This window comes from Canis aureus, chromosome 8 (assembly GCF_053574225.1).
Source record: "Canis aureus isolate CA01 chromosome 8, VMU_Caureus_v.1.0, whole genome shotgun sequence".
Taxonomy (NCBI): domain Eukaryota; kingdom Metazoa; phylum Chordata; class Mammalia; order Carnivora; family Canidae; genus Canis; species Canis aureus.
Window position 1 is genome coordinate 2120295 of NC_135618.1, and position 24804 is coordinate 2145098.

The following is a 24804-nucleotide window of genomic DNA, read 5'->3' on the forward strand; positions in this document are numbered from 1 at the left end:
AAAAATACCAAGGAAAGAAGAGAGAAAAATGTAATCATTGGGAGAACTCTGAGATACACTCATTTTTAAAAGAAAAAATGAAATTCACAGAACAAAATATAAACTATTCCCTGATCCTATAAAAAATGCAAAACACACAGAAAAATCTAGACAAAAATACCCATCCCAGTTATTCACTTATTAACTATTAGTGACATAACAGTAAACTCATTTTTATTCCATGAACTTCCATGCTGTTAGATTTTTTTATAATAACCATGGATTCATTTATTGCTTTTATAATTTAAAAAAATGACTCAAAAACTTATCTGGTTAAAAGAGTAAAAATGTTAGTAGTCTGTGAACTAGAAAACACCTAGAAGTGTGCACACACTATCAAACAATGACTATTTGCTTTTTCATTTCAAAGGCCTCAAATGCAACACTCAGATACAAATATTATTACAGCCTTTAGGGTTGCATAGTTTCTTTCATAAACTTATATAGTTAGTAACAAACTTACGACTCTATTCCCAAAGGAAATTCCTGGCTCATGGCTATTGTCGCTTTAAATGTTTTTTTACTCTCTTTGCACACCAGTTCTCTACCCAGATGAGGAGCTCTAAAATGGGAAGAAAAAAAAAAAAATTAGGAAACCTTTTCTACATGCTACCATCTTCCTATGAAGAATCTGTCATCTTCTAATGACAATAAATCAATTTTTCTTACTCTGTATAGAAATAAATTTAAATTATGCTAAAAGGACTTCTTATGTATAAGAAATGAGACAAGGGTAACAAAAAAAGAAACTAGCATAAGGTTCAGAAAAGTCAACAAATTTCATATTAAATGTAATTTTAATAATCACTACTTTTAGGAATAAAGCAAATCGCTAGAAGAAATAAACTTTAAACAGTTTTATTGTATCTCTGGAACAAAATATTGCATACCTCTAAAATCACTTATTCAATTCACTCTCTTTTACTGTCTACACTTCTTAGCACTGACCAGTAAGAAGTAAAGAGTAAAAAATTTTATATTAACTATAGACTATTATAAGATGGAAATATTTTGAAGTTAGGAAAGTATAATAATAAACCTTAAATATTAACCAAAATAAGTCATGACAGCTTCTTCCTAATCATGGAAGTAGCTAATATTTTATTCTCTACCAAAAGGAAAAAACATTTTCTACTAACAACTATATACTTTCTTTGACAAGGTTGGCCAGAAAAAAATCGTTTTATTTATTCATTCAAAATAAACCATTTACTCACTTATCATCCTTTTATTTAGTAAATGTTTACTACATACAAACCATGTAATAGGTACTCTAATAAGGATCAGTAATATAACATTAAGCAAAGTCTTATGTAAAGATGGTGAGAAGTAGGCCTGGCACAGGCTGAAACAGATAATGATGAGATGAGCTCAGAATGTCAAAAAGTAGAAAAATAGTGAACAACTTCACTCACCATGTTAAAGATTAAGGATAATAACAGATTATAAAAGTTCATATATAAGGGAAAAAACTCAAGCAACTGTAGTGGGAAATTCTTCACATTACATTTTCTTAGAATAATGTCTGTAAGTTTTGGAGTTACATAAAATGGCAGCCAGGATGTAAAAAGGCTCTACAACTTATTCAAATGTAACTGGGGTTACTTTCCTCCCTCATCATACTTAATCTACATTTTACATGATAAAAGAATTGCTTCAGACAAAACTACACTAAAAATTCTTTATAAAATAATTTTACACCTAAGTATTCATGTTTTTACAAATTGTTCTTTCTGAAAACCAATGAATAAAATAAAGTAAAACAAAAAAGTCCTTTCTTTCTAAAAGAAAATCAATAAACAACAACAAAAATACTTACTTTCCATTTTCAGCAGATATATACTCTTCCCATGTAATAGTGTTCTGAGGAGGAGGGGTAAGGGACTGTCTTCGAACCGGCTGCCAAAAAATAAAAAAGAAACAAAGAGGGAAAGACAGAGAGGGAGGAAAAAAGAAAAATGACATATTTTTAAAAATATAAAATGAAGACATGTAATAAACTATGTGAATTACTAATGTACTTAAATCTCTTCAACATAATGCTTTAAGGAGTTCTTCTGAGAGAAGTCCATGGTGATTTAAGCTCACTAAGATTTATTAGCATTTTTTTCTAAATCTCAAATAAGACAAGTATCAAAGTAATAAAATCCATTTGTCCAACAGCTTAATCATCTAAAATTGTTCCTGCTATTATGCCAGATGTTGAACATGGGAACTAAAGACAAGTATAAAAACTAACCCTCAAGGAATTTACAATTCAAAGTTGGAAAGAAGAAGAAGAAAAAAAACATCACATACAGACATAACTGAGAAATACAAAATATTGTATGTTAAAGGCCAAATGAGCTTACCAAAAAAACAGAAGTTTAGAAAAGAGAGCAATCGTCTATGGACAATAAATGGAGACTAAGGGACTGGGGCCCAGATTTAAACGAAAACAAAATAAAAAAGAATTATTTTAGACGAGGAGAATGGTTAAAAAAAAAAAAAAAAAAAGAAAAAAAAAACCCCACACACAAAAGACTGATTTATTTAAACTGGAAAGGAAAGTTCAAAAGGGAGATCAACAATAGTCATAAAGGTCATGTCGAATTTTAAAACTTGTTTTTTGCTAAATATGAATTGGTATCACCACAGGACAAACTGGCAATAAGGAACTAAGGGAGTGGCAGCAGAAATTAAAAACTGCTATGGAAAACTACCGAGACAAACTTGTGGAGCAAAAGGGCAAGGAATCAAAGACTGATATAAATAACAAGATACATAGTTACCATGGGGAGAGGGTCCCATTCATAGCACAGTGTTACCTACTATGTTAGTAGGCAGGATATTAGAGCTGTTAAAATCAAGGATTTTGAAAAAAACAAACTGAGTTGGAATCCTAGCTCCAATACCTGGTAGTTGTGGGAATCTGGGCATTACATTCTCTCATGTCAATTTAACTCACCTGCAAAACATATGACACCTAACAAAATCAAGGAGAAATGGCAAAGAAAGAACATAATGCCTGATACAGAATTAAGTATTGAGTAAATAACAGTCACAATTGTATACTGTGAAGTTCCCAGAGGGCAGTTACAAAAAGAAAAGGGAAGAATCCAGTTAAAGATATGGGAATTCTAAAAAAAAAAAAAAAAAAAAAAAAAAAAAAAAAAAAAAAAAAGGTTTGGGAATTCTCTGACTAGATTTAAAAAAAAAAAAAAGCGAAAACAGGAGGTTGATAACTAAGTTAAAAACAATGGCATTAAGAGAAAAAAAAAGACAGAAAGAAGCCAGATATTAATCAATACGAAAAAAGAAAAATCTGAGCATCAAGCTGTCATGAAGGCCAAAAGACTGTTAAAATCACAATACAAAGACTTTAAAGAGAAAGATGCTTGAAAAAGAGCCATATGTTCTTTTGGTTAGAAGTGATTTGAGATTTTTGAATAGCATCAGAAAGATGTGGGGGAAAAAAGGAAACTAACAGTGTTTGAGCACCAGGCAATATGAAATACAACAATTCCATTCTTGAAAACTTTACAAAGAGACACACAGAGAGTAGGTTATAATCCCGAGTGATCGGGACTTTGATTAAGGGATCTAAAGGATGACCTAAAATCATAAAGAGGGGGTTTCTGACCCAGACTGGGGCAGCCAAAGCTAAGTGCCAGGAATCACGGTTCCTGAACAGAGGGGTCTACAAGAAAGGGAACAAAAATACCAGTTGAAGAAGACTGAGGAAAGCACAATGGCCAGGAGAGTCATGTGATACCCACTTAGTATGAGCAGAACACATGGAGACAAAGTAGTAAGATACAGGGGTAGGTAAGCAAGACAGAAATGAGAAAGAGTACTCTGGCCTTCCATTTTGTGCATTGAATAGACCACATTTTACACAGGAAGCAACAGACAAATATTTTAAGCAATATAATATGGATTTTCAGAACACAAATTTTGGAGCCACAATAATCAGCAAATCCTGCCTTTACCAATTATTACCTGACTTTAGACAAATTATTCAACCTTTTCTGTCTCAGTTTAGTCAACTATATAAGCTCACAGCATTGCTGTGAAGATAAAAATGATTTCTTCAACATAAAGTACCTCATTCAAAACACTGCCTGACATGTAGTAATTACTCTATACATTTTAGCTATTGAGCAAAGGCATTACATAGTTCATTTTATTTTAGGCAGATCACTCTCAGAGCAGTATGTAAGTTACAAACTGATCTCAGGAATCCAAATGAGAAACAGTAATAGCATACTATTTCAAAATGGAAGGAAAAAAACAGATTGAAGAAAACTTCAAGATTTTGTGACTGATGACACAGGCGTAAGGAGAGCTAAGAAGTCGAAGGACAAATTTCAGGTTGTTGGCTTGGGTAATGGTAGTAGATAATGGTGCCACCACTCAAGATAGAGAAGAAAGACAGGAAGGAGGAATAAAATTGTTTGATCAGATTCAAACATACTAATTTTATTTTTATTTATTCATTTGTTTTAAATAAACTCCACACCCAGCATGGAGCCCAGCGTGGGGCTTGAATTCACAACCCTGAGATCAAGACCTGCGCTGAGGGATCCCTGGGTGGCGCAGCAGTTTGGTGCCTGCCTTTGGCCCAGGGCGCGATCCTGGAGACCGAGGATCGAATCCCACGTCGGGCTCCTGGTGCATGGAGCCTGCTTCTCCCTCTGCCTATGTCTCTGCCTCTCTCTCTCTCTCTCTCTCTCTCTGTGTGACTATCATAAATAAATAAAAAAATTAAAAAAAAAAAAAAGACCTGCGCTGAGATCAAGAATCAGACACTTAACCAACTGAGTCACCCAGGGGCCCCTACACATACTAAATTTTAGAGCACTACAGAGCTGATGATTAGGAGTAGTCACAATTGAAACTATATTCTGGGTGAGAGTGATCAGTATTTATATGGTAAATAGAAGCAACATCAGATAGGTATCTAACCAAGAAGACATTAGAGACTACTAGTTGTTCACCCAGTATCTATTCTCCTATTCTTTATTGTGAAGAAGAAAAGAAAAAAAAAAAAAAAGCCTCTCATTCAAATTTGCCTGGACATATGACTTCCTAAAGACTTCTTTTCCAGCCATCCTGGAAAAATATGCTAAGTGTTACCATATTATTGAGTTCTAACCAATGGGATGTGAGCAGGGTGATGTGTGCAACTTCTGATTGGATTTACAAACAAAACAGGCAAGTCCTTTCCTTCCAAATTCCTATTAGGAATTACTATTCCTGCTAGCTGGAATATTACACAGGTAATAAACGATCTTATACTATGTAGATGAAGAGTCACATCTAAGAATACAGAGAAGTAAGACTAAAAAAAGACTAGGTCTGAGATTAACCCGCAGAGCAGAGAAACCACAAACTCAAATTTTTTACATGAGAAAAAAGCAACCAATACCAATTTAATACATATAACGGAATGCTACACATACTACTATAGCATGTGGCAATGGCTTAGAGGAATGACAAGCAGGCATAAAAGACGGTTAGTGACCCTTATAAATATTGTGAGAAGATATTAGGTAAAACGGTATCCTGTGATACTGCAAAAGGGAGGCAGATACATGCTAACAGAACCTGTAATTCTGAGGGAAGAGACTGGAAAAATTTAAGACTCCTGCTCCAACCCAGAACTACAGCAAAGGCTAATCTTACCTCCATCCAAATCCCTAACTAGGCAACACTGCTTAACATTTGTCTACTCTTGCTTCCAGTTTAGTTAATGCTTGTGTACATTTGGCTATAACTGGTTTTTATATATATATATTATATATGTGTGTATATGTACATATCATGTATATATACATATACATTTATATATGCGCAACACATGTGTACACATACATATTATCATGCGCATATATATATATATATATGCATATTATCATAGTAAAGACTCCCTCGCCGGGCATGATTAGACAATGTATAAAGTATGTCACAAGTATATTTTTTCAGGTAAAAAACTTCTATCTCTATTGTTTCTAGTAGAATTCTTTCTAAATTGTACATTGCACATTACCCAGCTTATAAAAAGACTATAATGAATCTAATTTAACCTTTTACTGAGTACTTCATCTCATCATGGTACCAATTATTATGTTTTAATAAGGTCTTTCCTAATGTGTTTATTCTCATTGATCTTTTGTTATATACTGACACTTGCAGCTAAACCCTTCAGTGTTCCCTCTACGTTGTTACCATCGCTGTCTAATAAAATAGGAAGACATGAAAGCTGCCACAGGACAGCAGATGGCTTTCAAATGTTATTTCCCAAAGTCAACAGGCTCTGTAACTGAAATGTCATCAAACCTTTCCTCATAATTAAAGGCAAAAATTCTAACGACTGTTTTCCCTGAAGCATACAAAAAATATACTTTTTTAAAATGTATTACTAGGTTTGCTATTATTCTATTATATGGCAAAGATTTCTAGCAGTTTAAGACATTCATGTCTTTTATATCTATGTATTCCTATTGAGATTTTATATATTTAAAAAAAAAAGACATTAGTGAATCTTAACTCAGTATTCTCTATATATAGTTGGCACAAAATAAGTGCTTTTACCAAAGACTCTCATATCTAGGATATAAACAGGGCATTATTCCCTCCTCCAATAATAATTAGTTGGAACAAAAAGGAAAAAGAGCACCAATCAGTGCTCTTAAGAATTTAAGCATCAGTGACTTAAGAATTTCTGAGGACTTAAATTTTATTATAAAAAAACCTTGTCAAAAATATGTACTAAATATTAAAAACATGTCTGGAAAGGAAAGGAAGAGGAGGCATGGCGAAACTAGTTAAATGGCAAATAATTCCTCCTAAATGCTATCTAAAAGCTATTTCTTATAGAAATCAGAACAAATATTTGCCTTAAGAACAAAAAATCTCAAAGATATTCATTTACAATAAAGAATATAAGTTTATTCTGAAGAGAATTAGACATTTAAAAAACTGAAATTCTATTAAAATATGGCTTCAGGGACGCCTAGGTGGCTTAGCGGTTGGGTGCCTATCTTCGGTTCAGGTCGTGATCCCGGGATGGAGGATCAAGTCCCACATCGGGCTCCCTGCATGGAGCCTGCTTCTCCCTCTGCCTGTGTCTCTGCCTCTGTCTCTCACTCTGTGTCTTTCATGAATAAATAAATAAATCTTTAAAAAAAAATTTGGTTTCAAAATATATTGTCATGTTTTCTGAAAACAATCAGAATAGTCCTATGTATTTTCTAGGTTCTTGAAATTTTCAATAATGCTCCAAGCCAAAAATATTTTTTTTTTTACCAATATGTGTTCTATACACATAATTTTAAAAACATCACAATACTGATTTTTCTTTTTAACATTTACCAGTAGCATCTTTCCAGAATTCTATCTTAAGTTTCCCCCACTCCCTTTCCAACTTCAGATTCCCAATATTTTGAAAGAATTGCTAAGACATATTAAATATCTGAATATACAGCAAGAAACAACTATAACACAGACATCTTGGGGTAAGGGTCCTAAAATTAAAACCTGCCTTTGTCATTCTAGTTTTGTGACTTCATATAGATTAATTTCTTTAAACCTCGGTTTCCTTTCTCTAAAAGGGGACAATGAAACTCATCTCATTAGGCTATTATAATAATTAAACGAAATGATATATGAAACACTTAATACAATGCCCATGCTAAAAACAACTCCAAAGTTTTAAGCCAACATAAATAAGAAAACAACTTGTTGAGATGAATATGGATTCAGTTTTCTACTGTAGAAACTCAATTTGAGTTTATGGTACTTCATTCAACTTAGGCCACTGGAGAATCCTTTTCTATTTCTATACATTTGAGTAACTAATCTATATTTCATCCTGACTTGAAAGTTAATAAAGCATTATGTTGATTTGTGTTGATTTATTTTTGTACTACCAAATATGACCTAGCAGCTATTAATTTCAATACTGGTATATATTCTTTTAAACTCTGTTAAAATTTTAAACATAGTTCATCATTAAATGACTCTTGAATTCAATGGATCCTTCCCTTTACTCTTTTTGACCCCAATTTTTAAACTTTACATGTTAATTAATATATACCTTTCCTAAAAAGCTTATGTAGGTTTAAAGAACTATACCTTCCTAAAATTATCTACAAAATGCATTCAAATATTTCTATTCTCCTTTAATGCCACTATCGAATATAATTAAACTGATATCAGCTTCATGTTGCTTTTCATGTGTTAGCAAATTGTGTCTAGGAGAAATACACACACACAAAATACACCGCTGATTTGTATGTCTTTTTATAATTACATTTATCAATTCTATTTTGATGTTCTTTCATCCTGCACCTACCTGATTCAACCAAATCAAATTATATATATAGATGAGTATCTGACAGAATTACTGTTTTCTTTAAATTTCTTCTAAATATTTATAATTGAACTTCAAAAAGATTCTCAAATGTAATTCTTCAGTTCTTCCCTATCTAAAGTCCAAACAATATATAATGAGATACGTATTTTCTTTATTCTAAAACAATTAAAAATGTAATCTTACAAGGATTATAGAGCTAACAATAATATACCCATGCCTCTTAGTAATTCTTAAGAAATTACTCATGCCAGATTGAAAATTAGTATAATGATTTTTAAAAATTCACATGTATAAAAAAAAATCTCTTCTAAAGTCAGGAAAAAGGCATGATACCTGCTCTCAACACTTACTTATTCAATATGATATTGGTGTTACTTCCCAGTGCAATAAGAAAAACAAAGGCTAAAAGATTGGCAAGGAAACATGATCATCTGTAGAAAATCCTAAAGAGTCTATAAAAACTATATAACTAATATATTAATTTAGCAATATGGACAAATCATATGTATTTCTATATGCTATAATGGAATGCCTAGAAAATGAACTATAAAAACATTACCATTTATGAAAGTACTAAAAAATACTAAATGCTTGAGGGAGACTTAGTAAAATATGTGTAAGATTGGTATACTAAAAACTACAAAACACTTCTGAAAGTGTTCTACAGAAGATCTACAGAAGATCTACAGAAGATCTAAATAAATGGAGAGATATACCATGTTCATAAAACAGAAGACTCAATATTTTTAAGATATCAAGTTCCCTTACTTTAATTTATAAATTCAACACTACCCCAATAAAAATTCCAGCAGGTTGTGATTCAATGGAGGAAGGATAGACCTTTTTTTTTCTTTTTTTTCTTTTTCTTTTTTTTTTTTTAATGATGCTAAATCAACTGGACATCCAAGCCAAAAAAATAAACCTTGGTCATACATCAAATCTTATACAAAATTAACTAATTCATGGGCTTAGAAGTAAAATGTAGAAATATAAGAGTTTCAGCAAAAACATATAGGAGAAAATCTTAGGGACTTGGAGCTAAGCAGAGTGTTTTTAGATTTGGTGGAAGTCATAAAACAAAAACTGATAACCTGGATCTTATCAAAATTAAAGACTTTTCCTCTTCAAAAGACCAGTTTAATAGGATGAAAAAATAAGCTACAAAGTAGGAAAAAAATATCTGCACACACATCTGACAAAGAACTAGTACCTAGAATGTATAAAGAACTTTAAAATTTAACAGTAAAGAAACAAACTAGACAATGGGCAAAAGACCTGAAGAAACATTTTATCAAAGAGGATATAAATCTGTATATTTTATGGCAAATAAGCACATGAAAATATGAGCACTGAAATATCATTAGCCATTAAGGATATGCAATAAAACCACAATGAGACAGCACTGTTCACTATCCGTTATGTACTAAATGCCTCTCTCTCCAAAATTCACGTGTTAAAACTCTAACCACCAATGAGATGGTATTTGAGGTGGGGCCTTTGGGAAGTAATTAGATTTAGATGAGGTCATAAAGTGGGACCCACATGATGGGATTCCTGTCCTCATAAGATAAGGAAGAGACCAGAGTGCTCTCCCCCACCTAAGAACACAGCAAGAGGTCATCTGTAAGTCAGTAAGAAAACCCTTATCTGGGAAGCAAATAGCCAGCATCATGACCGTGGTCTTCCCAGCCTCTAGAACTGTGAAAAATAAACCCTTGTTGTTTAAGCCATCCAATCTACTGTATTTTGTTAGAGAATGGAAAATGGAAAACATTTTGGCAGTTTCTCATAAAACTAAACATGTTAACTACCATCCAATCCATTAATTAATTGTACTCTTCATTGCACTTGGACCTGAATGAAGAAATCCACCCACCCACCCACCCCACCCCACCCCCCCACCCCCCCCCAGAGAGGGATGTGTGAACTCTTCATTGTGGAGGGAGTTCTGAATGGACTAAAGCAAGGGCAGGATGTGGGCATTCTAGAGATGAGTGCTGGAAAGCACTTCACTACCTCCATTTGACCTCAGGCTGTACTTTCTAATTAAGTTCTTTCCAGTCATCTTTTAACTCAGGCAAAAAACCCTACAAGCAAAGGATCCCTTGATACTATAAACCCAGACTACTCCCTCAAGCAATAAGAACTGCCCTGACACCAGCAAGACCCCCCAAGACAATGATCAACCTGACTTTTACTGTTCAGCAGCATGTGCCCACTGAGCTTTGTCCCACATTTTCCTTACAGAAACCCAGAAGTATTTTCAGCACTTTGGATAGTCTTTGAGACTTCAGTTAACTATCTTCCTGGTGTTGGCGTCATGAAAATAAATTCCTTATTTCACAACCACTTGTCTCTCTGCTTTTGGATCTTGCCGGTGGCAAGTAGCTGAACCTGGTCTGTTCACTGGAGCTGGGTGTTCTTGGACACTTGGGCCCGATTACAGTACGAACAGTACACAGAGTAGATAAATCAGACAACTGGCATGAACTGTCCTCTAGAGCCACCAGGGTGGTGAGGCACACAAGGTCTGATGGCCCACTCCTCCAGGGCCCCTCTCCCCATATACCCCTCAAACATACACACAAACACATACACAAGCTTCACACATTCCCAAAGAGAGCATTTATCTCAGAGAAATAAAGACTTCTATTCACACAAAACCTACAGGTGAATGTTCATGGCAGCTTTATTTGAAATGACCTAAAATTGGAAACAACCGATGTTTCCTTCAACAGGTGAATACTTAAGCAAACTATGGTACATTCACAACATTGACTACTACTCAGCAGTAAAAGGAACAAACTATTGACTTACACACCAACTTGGAAAAACCAGCAGGGAATTAAGCTGAGCTGAGTGGAAAAAAAAAATCTCAAAAGGTTATGTGCAATATCCTTGAAGTGACAAAATTTTTTAAATGGAGAAACAGATTAATGGTTGCCAGGGATGAAGGACAGGGAAGGCGCAAAAAGGCAGAAGGTGTGCCTATACAAGGGGAATATACAGGATCTTGTGGTGATGGACATGTTCTGTATCTTGACTGGAAATGTAAATATCCTGGTTATGATACTGTATTACTGTTTTGCAAGACGTTTGTTGCCATTTGAGAAAACTGGGTGAGGCATACTCTTAGGACTATGTATTTGAACCTACAGTTATTTCAGAATAAAAAGATGAATTAAGAAAAATCGAGCAGACCTTTATGTAAAAATTGATCTATATATTCAACATCATCCTAATCAAAATCCCACCAAGTTTTTTATCTTTTGTAGAAATTGACAAGTTGAATTTAAATATTCATCAATCATCATCACCTATATATAGTTCAAGGGCTATGCTTCACACAGGAACTGTTTCTTCCAATTTCTGATCAGAAGTTGAAAGCTTGTTTAGTTAATTTATTTCATATTATTTCGTTCTATTACATACCTCTTTGGAATTAAACTATGTTTTAAGTTCAAAGTTCAAAACTACTGCTGATTAAAATGCCATTTAAATGGCCCTTGAACAATTCAGGTGCATCAGGTTATAATTTCTGCCCTGAAGAAAATCAAGTTGTATACTGTTAAGTTTAAATGTAGTTAAAAAGACAACTGAAGACAAATGGCTGGCTAATGGCCCATGAAATTCTAGTGTATAAAGTTTTGTTTCTGTGTATTCATCCCAAAATAGTTTACTGACAAACTTAAACATAGGTAGCAATACCTACCACGACAACAAAATCTTTTTTTAACAAAATCTTTTTTTTTTTTTTAACTAACAAAATCATTTTTTAAAAAGACAAGTTCAATAAAATCTTAATCAAAATGCAAGTCCAAAGAAATGGCCTTTTGTCTGGTCAATAATGGAAGAGGGTAGCAGCTGTGTCAAAGACTGAGCTCAGCATTCCCTCTCTCAGTTCATCTCCATTTCTATTCCCTGAGCATATCGTGTCCTACATCTCCTACTGACCAAGAGATCAGTTAATACCAGAAGTCTCCCAGAAAATGAAGTCCTATGAGGCTCTAATCCAAGGCCAAAAGAAAAACGAATACAAAGAGGATCTGGCAGGAAGGGGATGGGATCACACTACACTGGCATAATCACAATGTTTCCTTAACATTTAATGAGGATTCTTAAACATTTTATATTCTGCACTTATTTAACTAAATAAACTATGGCTGATTCACAAAACACATGAACTTTCTAAAAAACTAAAATATTTTCCACACACACAGCATCACCATGAATTAGCTGGAACCTGACATACTATTCTGAAACAGTTTATCCCTAGAACATAATCTAGCATAATACCAGAGGAGAAAGACCACACATTCACGGATTCAAGCCTCCTCATAGTAACCTTCAATCTTTTTTACTCCTGTGAGTCATACTTTACACTTCAAACCAGCACTCACACATTTGTGTATTTATGTGACACATACACCCCTGAAACTATTATTTCGTTAGGTAATAATGACCCATATTACATGTGATGTGCTCTGGTTTTACTCTAACATCTTTACTTAGGTTCTCATTTTTTTCTCTTTAAAAAAAGGATGGTCATAGCCCACTAGATTAATTTCATAACCTACTAACGGGTCCCTATGCTGCCTTTGATTTGAAAAGCACTGCTTATAACTGTAGTAAAATGTTAACATTTGGGGAATCTTGATTAAAAGTATCGAATTCTTTGTACTGTTTTCTTGTACTTACTTGTAAATCTAAAATTGTCAAAATAAAAAATAAATTTAAGAACCCATCCAATTCATCTTATGAGGAAATAAGATTGCAGAGGCAATGATGATGTCTCATAGACCTTTGTATCTCCTAACTTCCCCTCCCCTTTCCCTACTGTCACACAATTCTTTGCATATAGCATGCTCTCAAGATATACATGCTGAATACAACTTATGGGAAGTTACAGCTTAGAAATGACTTCATAAAAGAGGTAATTCTTTAGTGGGCCTTCAAAGCAACACAAGATTTCAGTTGGTGAAGCAGGAAAGATATGCAAAGGGACACAAATTAAAATTTAACACTGGGTTTCATGTTTACAAAATGATTTTAATCTATTAATGAAGACTCAGAGGCCAAGAATAGATTCACAAAAAACCACCAAAGGCGCTATCACAGAAAAATAAAAGGTGATAGCTAGTTAAAAAAACAAAACAACCCCTATGGGTGTACTTAGTGTACTGATATAAATTCACTGAGTGCCAGGAATGAAGTCTACCCCTTCTCTCCTTAGCATGTTATAAATTAGAAGTAAATATTATACCTCAAAATTCTGTTCCATTATGTTTCCACCTTTACTCAAACTCTCCATAATGGCCTTATTTCGAAGAATATCTTCTTCACTAAGGTGTTCTCTTCTTTTTCTTGATTCTAAAACAAGTCCATTCACCAGATAAAAGTCTGCCAAAAAGTTTCCTACTCTTTCCTAAAACAAAATTAAATAATCAAAATAAAATATTAAAATATTTCAAAATAACAAAATGAATTAAGTTTATCTTAAGTTTTAAAGATTAAAAAGAAAGTTTCAAATATACATGTTTTTCCACAAACATGTAGCATTTAGGTAAAAATAAATACTTCTTTGGTAATTGAGCTTATCAAATTATCTCAATTATATACAAAATTACACATTTCACATTTGCAAAGGAAAATTTAAGACACACAAGATATATGATAATCTGCAAATGATTAAATATAAATAAAAATACCACATAGTATTCCTTTAGAATCTACTCCCAAGTAGCACAAAGCTATCTGAAAACTTTATTTAGCCGATAGTCAAACACCATGAGTAACAAGGAGGGGTCAGGGATAATTACTGTTCCCATTTTACAGATAGAAAAAAAAAAGTGGAATGAAAATAAATATTCTAATTCACACAGGAATCTCTAGCACACCTAGAATTAATTACCTGTTCCAATAATCTATTCTGTAACAGGATCTAACTTCGAGTTACAGTTGATTGCTTCTTTCAATAAAGAAGAGAGAACAACAGAGTGGTCTTGCTGACCAATACAATTAAGTGTTTACATTATGGATTTGGGTAAGAAAACTCAAGTGATATAAATGATACCAAGAAAAGAGTTATTACTTCCTTTCAATGAAGTCCTCCTTCAACATTAACCTTTACCTTTTTCAGACCCATGAGTGGTCAGTTTCAAATACCTTACTACAAAACCCATGATCAATAACTTACTGAAAACAAGCTTCCCATTTCTACCTGTATGCAAATCACCTGGTCCCATCTTGCTGATATTTTTTGGCATTCCAAAACTGTGTTTAGAGTTGATTCCATGTACACCTTACTTTTGGTGGCCTCCTTACCAGTCACCAAAAAGTTAGGCATTCTGCACCTGTTTCTACCTACAAAATGGGAACCATAATTATTACTGACTCCCTCCTTACCTGTCAAAGATTTTAGAAGATCACCTAGACGCTGTTCAAGAGCTTTAAGCTGCTTAGCAGTAGCACTAGATGAATAGCAGCTTCAATTTTTATCTTCTCTTGAGGTGATCCTTCTAATGCTGTCCAGAAGAACAGAGTACAAACAAATAAGACTTCAAACCGACAAATGGACTGCAGTGTGGGAGTTCACAACTGGAAATCCCATAATACTATTTGTTGCCAAATAGGCTTAGAAAATAAAGTTGATGAGCCTACATCTAATAGTGAGAATCTTTCTGTGGTTGAGAAATACTCAGGAGATAATTCTCAGTTTTTGAAATCTTAAAATGAAAAAGCATTTATTAAATTATCATATCAATAAATAAATTGTAAGTGTATATTCTTCAAAATCCAGCCATTCCATTTTTTTCTATCTATAACAGACAATGCAAAGGCATGTAAATGGATGGTAAACAAAACATCATTTGTAATAGCAGAAAACTGGACACAAATGTGTGTCATTCATCAAAATGTCCATAAATAAGAGACTAGATAAACTACAATATATCCATACTATGGAATACTATGCAGTTGCTAAAAAAAAATGAACTGGTACTGCTGATAAGAAAAAGCTTTCTAAACATACTAAAGAGTAAAAAAAAAAGTTGCAAAACAAAAGACATAATACGACACTAGAAAAAATAAATATTAACCACTAAAGATACATATTACTATGGATACATATTAATGTATTTACAGCATAAGAAAGGTCTAGAGGATATATAAATGGATAATCCTCTACAAAGTATTCTAGGGATTGAGTAGTGATATAGTGGCACTTTACAGGTAGATCTATAAGGTTGTATGGTGATTAATTTTGTGTCAACTTGACTAGACTATAGTGCCTAGCTATCTGGTCTAATACCTGTCTAGATGTTGCTGTGGAGGTATTTTTTAGATGTAATTCACAGTTAAACCAGTGGACTTGGAATAAAGCCAGTTAGCCTCCATAATGTAGGCAGACTTCACCCAAACAAATACAGACCAAAGAGCAAAGACTAAAGTTTCCCAAAGGAAAAGCAATTCTGACTCAAGGCTGTAACATAGAAACCCTGCCTGAGATTCTAGCCTATTGATTTTAGACTCAAGACCGTTATCAACTCTTCTCTGAATTTCCAACCTGGTAGACTGCTCTACAGATTTCAGACTGGCTAGCACCTATACTCATATAAGTCAATTCCTTTAAATAAATCAATCTCCCCTACACCCCTCCCTCCTTCTCTCTCTATATCCATATATTATATATAGATATACATGTATCTATGTGTTTTAGGTATATAGAGATACAGAAAGAGAGATTTCCTACTGATTTCCTCCTAAGAGAACTCTAATATAAGCTATTTTTGTTTTCCCAGTAAGAATATATTAGATTTCTATGTATAAGGAAACATAATTTTGGAAACATAATTGTTAAAAGCAATAAATCTTGACCTTTACCTATGTGATGATTTATTCTTTTTTTTTTAATATGTTTATTTTTAAGTAATCTCTACACCCAATGTGGGACCTGAATTCACAAACCCAGGATCAAGAGTTGCATGCTCCCCTGACTGAGCCAGCCAGGTGCCTCTGTGATGATTTATTTTTAATTTTATTTAAAACTTTAAAAAAGGCTTCTTCATATATCTAATTAAAAATTTTTAAATATATTTTGAATAATCTTATAGAACCTCTTGCTGACAAATGCAATGAGAATTATGGAAAGAATTTACAATTCACTAAGGGAACGAACCTCCACAGAAATTTAATTTAATGATAATATTATAGAAATGAAAGCTTATTTTAGTCATATATACAGAATACTGAGAAACAGCGAGTGAGTAGTTTGGAAGTCTAAAAGTGGAAAGGAAAAAAAAAGACCCAGGGAAACGAATTCAAAAGTGTATCCCTCTTTGCCATCCTCTTAAGGAATAAAAGCATAAGAAATGTAATAGAACCATTAAAAGACACTGTTCCCTGCAAACAAGGTAGCTGACAGCAAGAATCTTTCTCAACAAAATTCAAATGAGCTAAACTTTCTCTCTTGGCTTTTGTAAGAGTATCTTCCAATTCTGTAAACAACCATTATAATTCCTTATCTGGATTCAGGAGAAGGAATAAACCACTGGAAGACAATTCAGTAAGCTACTTCTTCCTGCATCTCCATCATATTATTTTGGCAATATTAATTGTTCATTATTATTAATATATGAATAATGAATAATAATAATTATTAATTGTTCATTAAATACTGAACAATTTTTAAAGTTGAAAAATCAAGATTTGTACATACTGTTTTATCTTCCCGAAAAAGCCATCCAGTTTGGGCACGCGTGAAAGAAATTGATTTGGTTGATAAAGTTGCAGAGTAAATATCACTACTCATTAAAATGTCAACCTCCTCTTCTGTTTCCATCTCTGATTCCTGCAGTGGGGGTAAAAGGTAAATATAAGAATCTAGATTTTCAAAAGTTATTAGTCCTACATATGAAAATATCAACAATTAAAATGTTACAGATTTCAAAAACCAAAAAAGGACACATTCTAAAACATGTGAAGTGCTACTTACTCTAAAAACCAATTACAGAAGTTTAAACTCTTTATCTCTAAATAAGTTAGAATTATGACTAATTATAAATCTATAATTACAGGGTACATGAAATCCAGTACTCTTATATTGTTAGAGATATGTTATGGAAACAATACTGGATTACCCATTATAGAAATATAGAATAAACAGAGCAATTTTAAAAGATTAAGAATTAAGTTGAGAGGTCTGAGACAAAATTCCAATATAAAGGTTTTCCTTAAATATAAATCAGTCTTACTTTAATTCTTTCTACTCCAAAGACCCACCACTATCATTTGAGCCTTTCTTTCCCAAAAGCTATAAGTAGAAGGAAGAGAAGGAGAGCAGAAGGGAAGGAAAGAAGGGAGGAAGGAAGGGAGGGACGGAGAGAAGGAAGGATGGGTATGGGAGGAAGGAAGGGAGGAAGGAAGGGAGGGAGGGAGAGAGGGAGGGAGGGAGGGAGGGAGGAAGGAAGGAGATCCTTTCTATATTCCTTATAGACAGAAAGGGAATCCAAAAATATCAACCCATGGTTTCAAAACTTAATAATCAGTCTTGTTTCAGGCTTATCCTCTCCATATTCCCCAGTGCTGGTATATAATAATTGATTAATAATAATTTTTTTAAGTGAGAAAAAAAAGGTTTGTGCTTCCTTCAGGGACAGAAGACTAAATAACCAGGTAAGGAAGGGTAAATGAGTAGGTATAAAATGAGATTCTATTCTATAATAGGCCAAGAGGGACTCTGATACTCCAGGGTCTTAAGGGGAAATAAAAAGAGGAAACAGGCAGAACCTAGAGAGGTGACTAGGGCATAAGAATTGTCCAAAGAGTTTTAAAATTTTTATTTAAATGCAATTAATTAACATATAATGTATTATTGGTTTCAGAGGTAGACCTCGGTGATCCATCAGTCTTATATATCACCCAGTGCCCTCCTTAATGCCCATCACCTCTTATCCCGTCCCCGCACCCCTCCCCTCCAGCGACCCTCATTTGTTTCCTATGATTAAAAGTCTCTTATGGTTTGTCTCCCTGTCTGATTTCGTCTGGTTTTAGTTTTTCCTCTCTTTGAGGAGGCATTTCTACAGTTTGTCCTTGGGGTTTCATGATGACTGGAGGCTCTATTTCAAATAACTCCTGATTTCCAGCTTCCCAAGATGCCCATTTTCTATTCTTCACCACCAAACTTCACCCAGACATAGTCAATTGCTGAATCTATGAGTCTATAGAAAAGAATACCTTGGTATTAGGACAGTGCCATTTCCTTCACCCTTTACAAGTGAAGAATGCTAAAGCTATAAAAGGTGAAAATGTAGTCCTAGCAACAAAACTGATTCTGAACACAATTGTCTAAAGAAAAACTTTGGCTGGCAGAGGTTGCAAAGAACTGTTAGATATTATGTTTCAAATATACTGTAAATTAATTAGGAGTTCATGTATTAGTTTGGGAACAATGCTGTATACAACATGGTCTATGAAGAAAACTGCCTTAAGTTTCAAAAACCCTCTTTTCAAATAAACTTTTGGAACAGAACTCTTCTGTTCTTCTGAGTAGCTGTGACAGAGACCATCTGGCCCAAAAATATATCTAAATATCTAAAATATTTACTATTTCTCCCTTTACAGAAAGAGTTTGCCAAACTCTAGCCTAGAATGTACTGATGTGCTATATTAGGTACCAGGGAATACAACTAAAGGAACCAAGGGGAGCAGAGGAAGAAAGCCATACAATGAATATAGTATCAGAAGCTCTATGGTACCAGATTTAGTAGGAGCATAAACAAAACAATGGTCACCTGGCAAGGGAGGAAGTGACACTAAGTAGGTCCCTACCACTGTGGAAGTGCAAGAAGAGCCCTCCAGGAAGTGGAAATAATGTGAACAAAGGAATGAAGCACTAAACAGCATGGTACATCTGAAAAACCACAAAGAGCTCAGTATGAAGGTACCTAAGATAGTAAGGTAAAAAGAGTCTAGAAAGGTAGGCAAAAGCCAGGTCAAGAAGGTTCCATGCCATATTAAGGAATTTGGATTTTATTCTTTAGGAAAAAGGATCTTTTAAAATATCTTTAAGGAAAAAAATATATATATATCTTTAAGGAAGGCAGTTTTCATGAATTTGCTTTCATTATTCAATCTATCTCTAGTATGTGGGATAATTTAGAAGAAGACAAGATGGGACCAGGATGATCATTTATGAGATTTTTACAACGGACCAGTTGAGACAGAATGAAAATCTGAATTGTGGCAGTAATGGTACAACTAAAAAGAGATAATTATAAGACCTTAGGAAGACAGAAAGGACTACACACATTCTCTACTTAAGAAACATGGAATAAAAGAAAATATTTCAAAAATAACTCACAGTTTTCTGGCTGAATAGAGATTAATGTCATCCATCAAAGAAAGGACAATGGGAGAGAGGGCAGGTTTGGAGTTTGGAGGAGAAAAAACAGAATTAAGTTTTAGATGAGCTGAATTTTGAGGCACCTGGGAGACATATATCATATCCATTAGGAACTTAAGTAGGTAGATCTTCCTTCGGAGATCTATCTGGGATAGAAATATATACTGGTGAATCACCAACCTATAGCAGGTAGTTCAAGATGTAGGAATGGAAGAGATTATTCTGACAGTTTGTAAAAATGAGAACCACATTAAGGGTACATCAATATTCAAGAGATGGCAAAGAAAAAGCAACAGGCAAAGAACAATAAGAGATGGGAAAAGAACAATCGATCAAAGTCAAATCCTAATGAAATGATAATTTTAAGAACTGGAGTCACCAACGATAGCAAATACTTCAAAGTCTGATAAAGAGAAGGTTGAAGCAAGTAGAATGATTTTAGCAAATGACTCATAATTAACATCATCTAAAACCCCAAACCTATTTCCATATCCAGAACTTCCAATTCTACCATTGGCACCACATCATTCCACTCTTCAAGGTAGAAGCACAACACTCATCCTTAAATCTTTCTTTCTTTTTTTAATAATAAATTTATTTTTTATTGGTGTTCAATTTGCCAACATACAGAATAACACCCAGTGCTCATCCCGTCAAGTGCCCCCCTCAGTGCCTGTCACCCATTCACCCCTACCCCCCGCCCCCCTCCCCTTCCACCACCCCTAGTTCGTTTCCCAGAGTTAGGAGTATGTATGTTCTGTCTCCCTTTCTGATATTTCCCACACATTTCTTCTCCCTTCCCTTCTATTCCCTTTCACTATTATTTATATTCCCCAAATGAATGAGACCATATAATGTTTGTCCTTCTCCGATGGACTCATTTCACTCAGCATAATACCCTCCAGTTCCATCCACGTCGAAGCAAATGGTGGGTATTTGTCGTTTCTAATGGATGAGTAATATTCCACTGTATACATAGACCACATCTTCTTTATCCATTCATCTTTCGATGGACACCGAGGCTCCTTCCACAGTTTGGCTATTGTGGACATTGCTGCTAGAAACATCGGGGTGCAGGTGTCCCGGCGTTTCATTGCATCTGTATCTTTGGGGTAAATCCCCAACAGTGCAATTGCTGGGTCGTACCCTTAAATCTTTTTAATTCTCAATTCAGTATACTCAAACTACCAGCAAGTCAGTCTTTCATTCTTGGAAATATAAGTTATAATTTCTTTAAGTATTCGTTGCACCACCCATATCACTTCTCAACTGTAAAACTGTAAAAAGTAAAAACTTTTTCCATAAATTCCCTGCCTCTAATCTCTCCCTTTTTCCGATCCATCCACAACATACTGGTTGTGTGATGTTGAAGATGTCATTTAATATCTATAAGCCTCAATTTTCTAATCTGTAAAATGGAGATAATAAAACTATTTGCTCTGACAGATTATTTTAAAGATTTAATGAGAAAAGCTGTAAAGCACCTAAATTACTTGTGGATCAAATCAATACCTTATTTAAGAATCTATGACTCTCTGTTGCCAACTAAAGCAGATTCTGTTATTTTATCTGGCTTTTAAAGCCTCTTATAAACCACATTCCCATGCTCAATAACAGAAACCTTCACCACAGTCAAGTAGATCTCTTTTCTGCTTCTGAAACAGACCATCCTCATTCCCTCTCTCCTGACTTTATTCATTCTGTTTCCTCCACAAGGAATATCTTCTCTTCCATCTAAAACTTCATTGCTCACTGCCATCTTAGGCAACACAAAGAAAATGAAAAAAAAAAGCAACAGTGGCAAAATAAAATGTTGACTTAAAAACATCTTTAAGGTATCAATGATATAGCGGCACAGAAAAAGCTTTTTCTTTGGTTTATAGCAGGGAATGGGACATTCAGGGAACAAAGGATAAAGATAACGTATATATGATTCTTCAGTGGTGCTTGTGGAGGCAATAACAACAGGGAGATAAGACGTGACAGAAGGAAAAGGGAAAAGATAGAGAAAAATAGCCAAAGACTTAAGGACAGTAAAAGAGTACAAAAAGAGTACAGACAGCCAAAAGAGATGCCGCTACTAGGGAGACAAGAGATGATCAGCAACATTAAAAGAAGCTAAGGTAGCAAGACAATAAATGGTCAAAGGGCCAGCACAGGTTCAACAAATGAGTGCTACAAAGGAGAAGTCAAGCAAGTTGGAGTTCATTTAACTAGGAGATCATCAATTATGAGCAAAGTCTCAATGGAATGGTCACGATGAAGACCAGAAAAATAAAAAAATTAAAAAATTAAAACAAAATTTAAAGCTAGTTGTAAAGAAATGAAAGCTTCGGGAATGAACCATCTCACTTAGACTTTATGACTCAAACAATTACACTGAAGCTTGGTTGCATACATACACACTTAAAAAAAAAACATTTAGAGAAATACCGAGAAGACGACATGCTCACCTCGTGGTGTATTCGCTGATAAACTTTTTGTTCATTGTCTAACACTACAAAAGATTCAGAGGGTGCCGCATCCCCATTGAAAATGAAGCTTAAATCCCCTCGTTGGCACTTCATGTCAGTAAAGTCTATGAGAGTAGTGTCAAGCCTGTGAAAGATGGGGAGATGAGAATCCTGGCAAATGAAATTTTGATAAAACTCCATAATAATTAAACAAGCTTTGTTGCTTCTAAACTCAAACCGAGATGCTAACACCATATTTCAAAGTCAAACTTCTAATGAAAGTTACAGTATCTTATTTAAAAACACTGAAAGAATATTTAAATATATATTCCATTTTTCCTATATTTCATTTTCTGAATATGTACTTTATTAATCCAGCAAGGAAAAGATTGTTTCCACATTGTTCAAATATCTCCCTAACTATACCTTGTTCCCTACCATTGCCCTTACTTCAACTACTCCACAGAAGTTACTTCAACTGTGAAGGGCATTAAAGGAAAGAAGACTTGTCTAACATTCTTTGATCCCAATGAGACCATGCTGCTAGCTCAGCAGAGTACCTAAGAAGGGTACAGCAGCAAGGATGGACCACACTCCTAGATTAAGGGCTGTGTGTCCAGTCTTGCTCTTTTGATCTACATCTGTGCCTATGCCTAACCATCCGATACCAAACCTTGCTTCATTCCTCAACTACATAAATCATTTAACTTACTCCAAATTCTTGTCCTTTCTGTTTGACTTCCCAGATTCGGATTAGCATTCTCTTTCCCATCATCTCCACAGCCTAAAAACCTTATGGATCAGTCCTTGTGTATTTATCATACTCTTTGGTAACCAAGGCCTGGCATGGCCCAGCCCAATGGATCGGTCTCAAATAAATTCCACAAACCACCTTGCTGAAATGAGTGATAACACTAGAATGGAAAAGCTTACAAGCACCCTGAAGTGCTTCAATCTTAACACCAGACTTTGTAGGAGACCACATTAGGATCTCACTTACTGGCTGCTCAAAACACCACCCTTAATCTAAAAAATGGGTTGACACAGCTGTTAAAAGATGCTGATCACACCTACTGGGTTTTCAAGAATTCATTACTTCATTAAGTTATTCAATTCTCATCCCAGACTAGGCAAAGGGAATGAGCATTCTTCATTTCCCTACACAGAAAAATCTGAGAACTGGAACGTATCTTCTAGGCTTCATCAAAAGAGTAACTTGGGTTACATATAATTTATCAACAAAACTAGTACCTTTTAAAAGTGAAGGTGATACTATTAATAATTTTGCCAGGACAACAGGGATGAACCAAGAGCAAATAGGGAAGTATGGTTACCTTATGTACAAGAGCCTCCTTCCTGAGCTATACAAAATATATACTCTCCCAAAGAGTGAAATCAAAAAGCCCTAAAAAAACAAATCAACAATTCCCATGGGGTGAATCCTGCCTGCTGCTTTACAGCTGAATTCTAGCTCCTGGTCCACTTCCAGGGGGCCAGCTACTGTAGTAGTGCCTATACTACCAAACATGTCCTGTTACCCCTTGTACATGTGGCATAAGAGAAAATAATGCCAGTAACAGAGGCTTATCCCCTACCTCTGTAAGATGTAGGCTACTGAAAATATCAAAAAGGAATAGATCATTTTCTATTAAGTGGTCTATCTGGACTTCGAGCTTCAGCTACCAGGGTACTCCACTTCCCCACATAAAAAAGGGAAAGAAACAAGAGTAATCTCCTGCCTCCATTTCCTTGTTGCCTATCCCGGATGAGACTGGTAGGGGTTGGCAGGTAAGAATAGTGAGGAAAGAGATGCACAGAGAGACAGAGACAGAAAGACAAAGACACACTGACATGGTGACATTTGAACCTTTTGATCTAGCCACATCAAATATCACTCATTGTCAATTTTTATTTCATTTGTGTTTTTGTAAATTTCAACTGAAAGGCTGCCCAAAACATCTTCGGCAATATCCCTGACATATTGGATGGCCTCGGAAGTTGTATTACATGCCTTATAATGATACAATTTATCATGATGGTATTTTAATGTATTAACTAGTCCTCGCGTTAAGCCTTTGAGTCTAAATATATTTTTTGTAATTCTTACCATGTAATTAGCCATGAAAAAAATTATATAACTGCAAAGATTTGAATAGAAAATGTTCAAAAAAATAGAAAAAACAGAAAGTGTTCTTTTTGACATAAAAGCTTGAAAACTGCCAAGTAACACTGAAAAAGAATATAGAGCCTTCCCTAAAGACAGAAAAAGCCTGCAATGAGGCAAAGTTTGCCCTGATCATTTCACTGACTGAAATGATCAGGTATTATTATGAGGTAATCTATAACCTCATAATTATTAATACTGAAAACATTTACTAACATTCGCAACAATAAAGTTACTTACACTTTCCTATTTCCACCGAAGTATTAATTTCTCCTTGACACCAGAAAAAATATTTTAAATGATCATGTCTGTCATGAAATATAAGTAAACTTTAAAGATTTCTTTGAACATATTTTAAAATTCAGTTTCATTTGTAGTAATTTTTTTA

At 34.4% G+C, this 24804-nt stretch overlaps 1 protein-coding gene across 2 annotated transcripts in view; it reads right to left on the bottom strand.

Annotated features, from left to right (window-relative positions):
* The window catches only part of ANKRD13C (ankyrin repeat domain 13C), an 85063-nt gene that overhangs the window by 11960 nt on the left and 48299 nt on the right, over positions 1–24804 (bottom strand). Inside the window, exons 7-11 of one of the 2 annotated variants that reach the window (XM_077905008.1) lie at positions 22253–22397; positions 17115–17246; positions 13662–13823; positions 1859–1938; positions 503–601 (exon numbers count right to left, since the gene is read on the bottom strand). In XM_077905008.1, the coding sequence (XP_077761134.1) occupies positions 503–601; positions 1859–1938; positions 13662–13823; positions 17115–17246; positions 22253–22397 (618 nt within the window). The remainder of the gene's footprint in view (positions 1–502; positions 602–1858; positions 1939–13661; positions 13824–17114; positions 17247–22252; positions 22398–24804) is intronic. The other variant, XM_077905009.1, reaches the window with a different exon arrangement.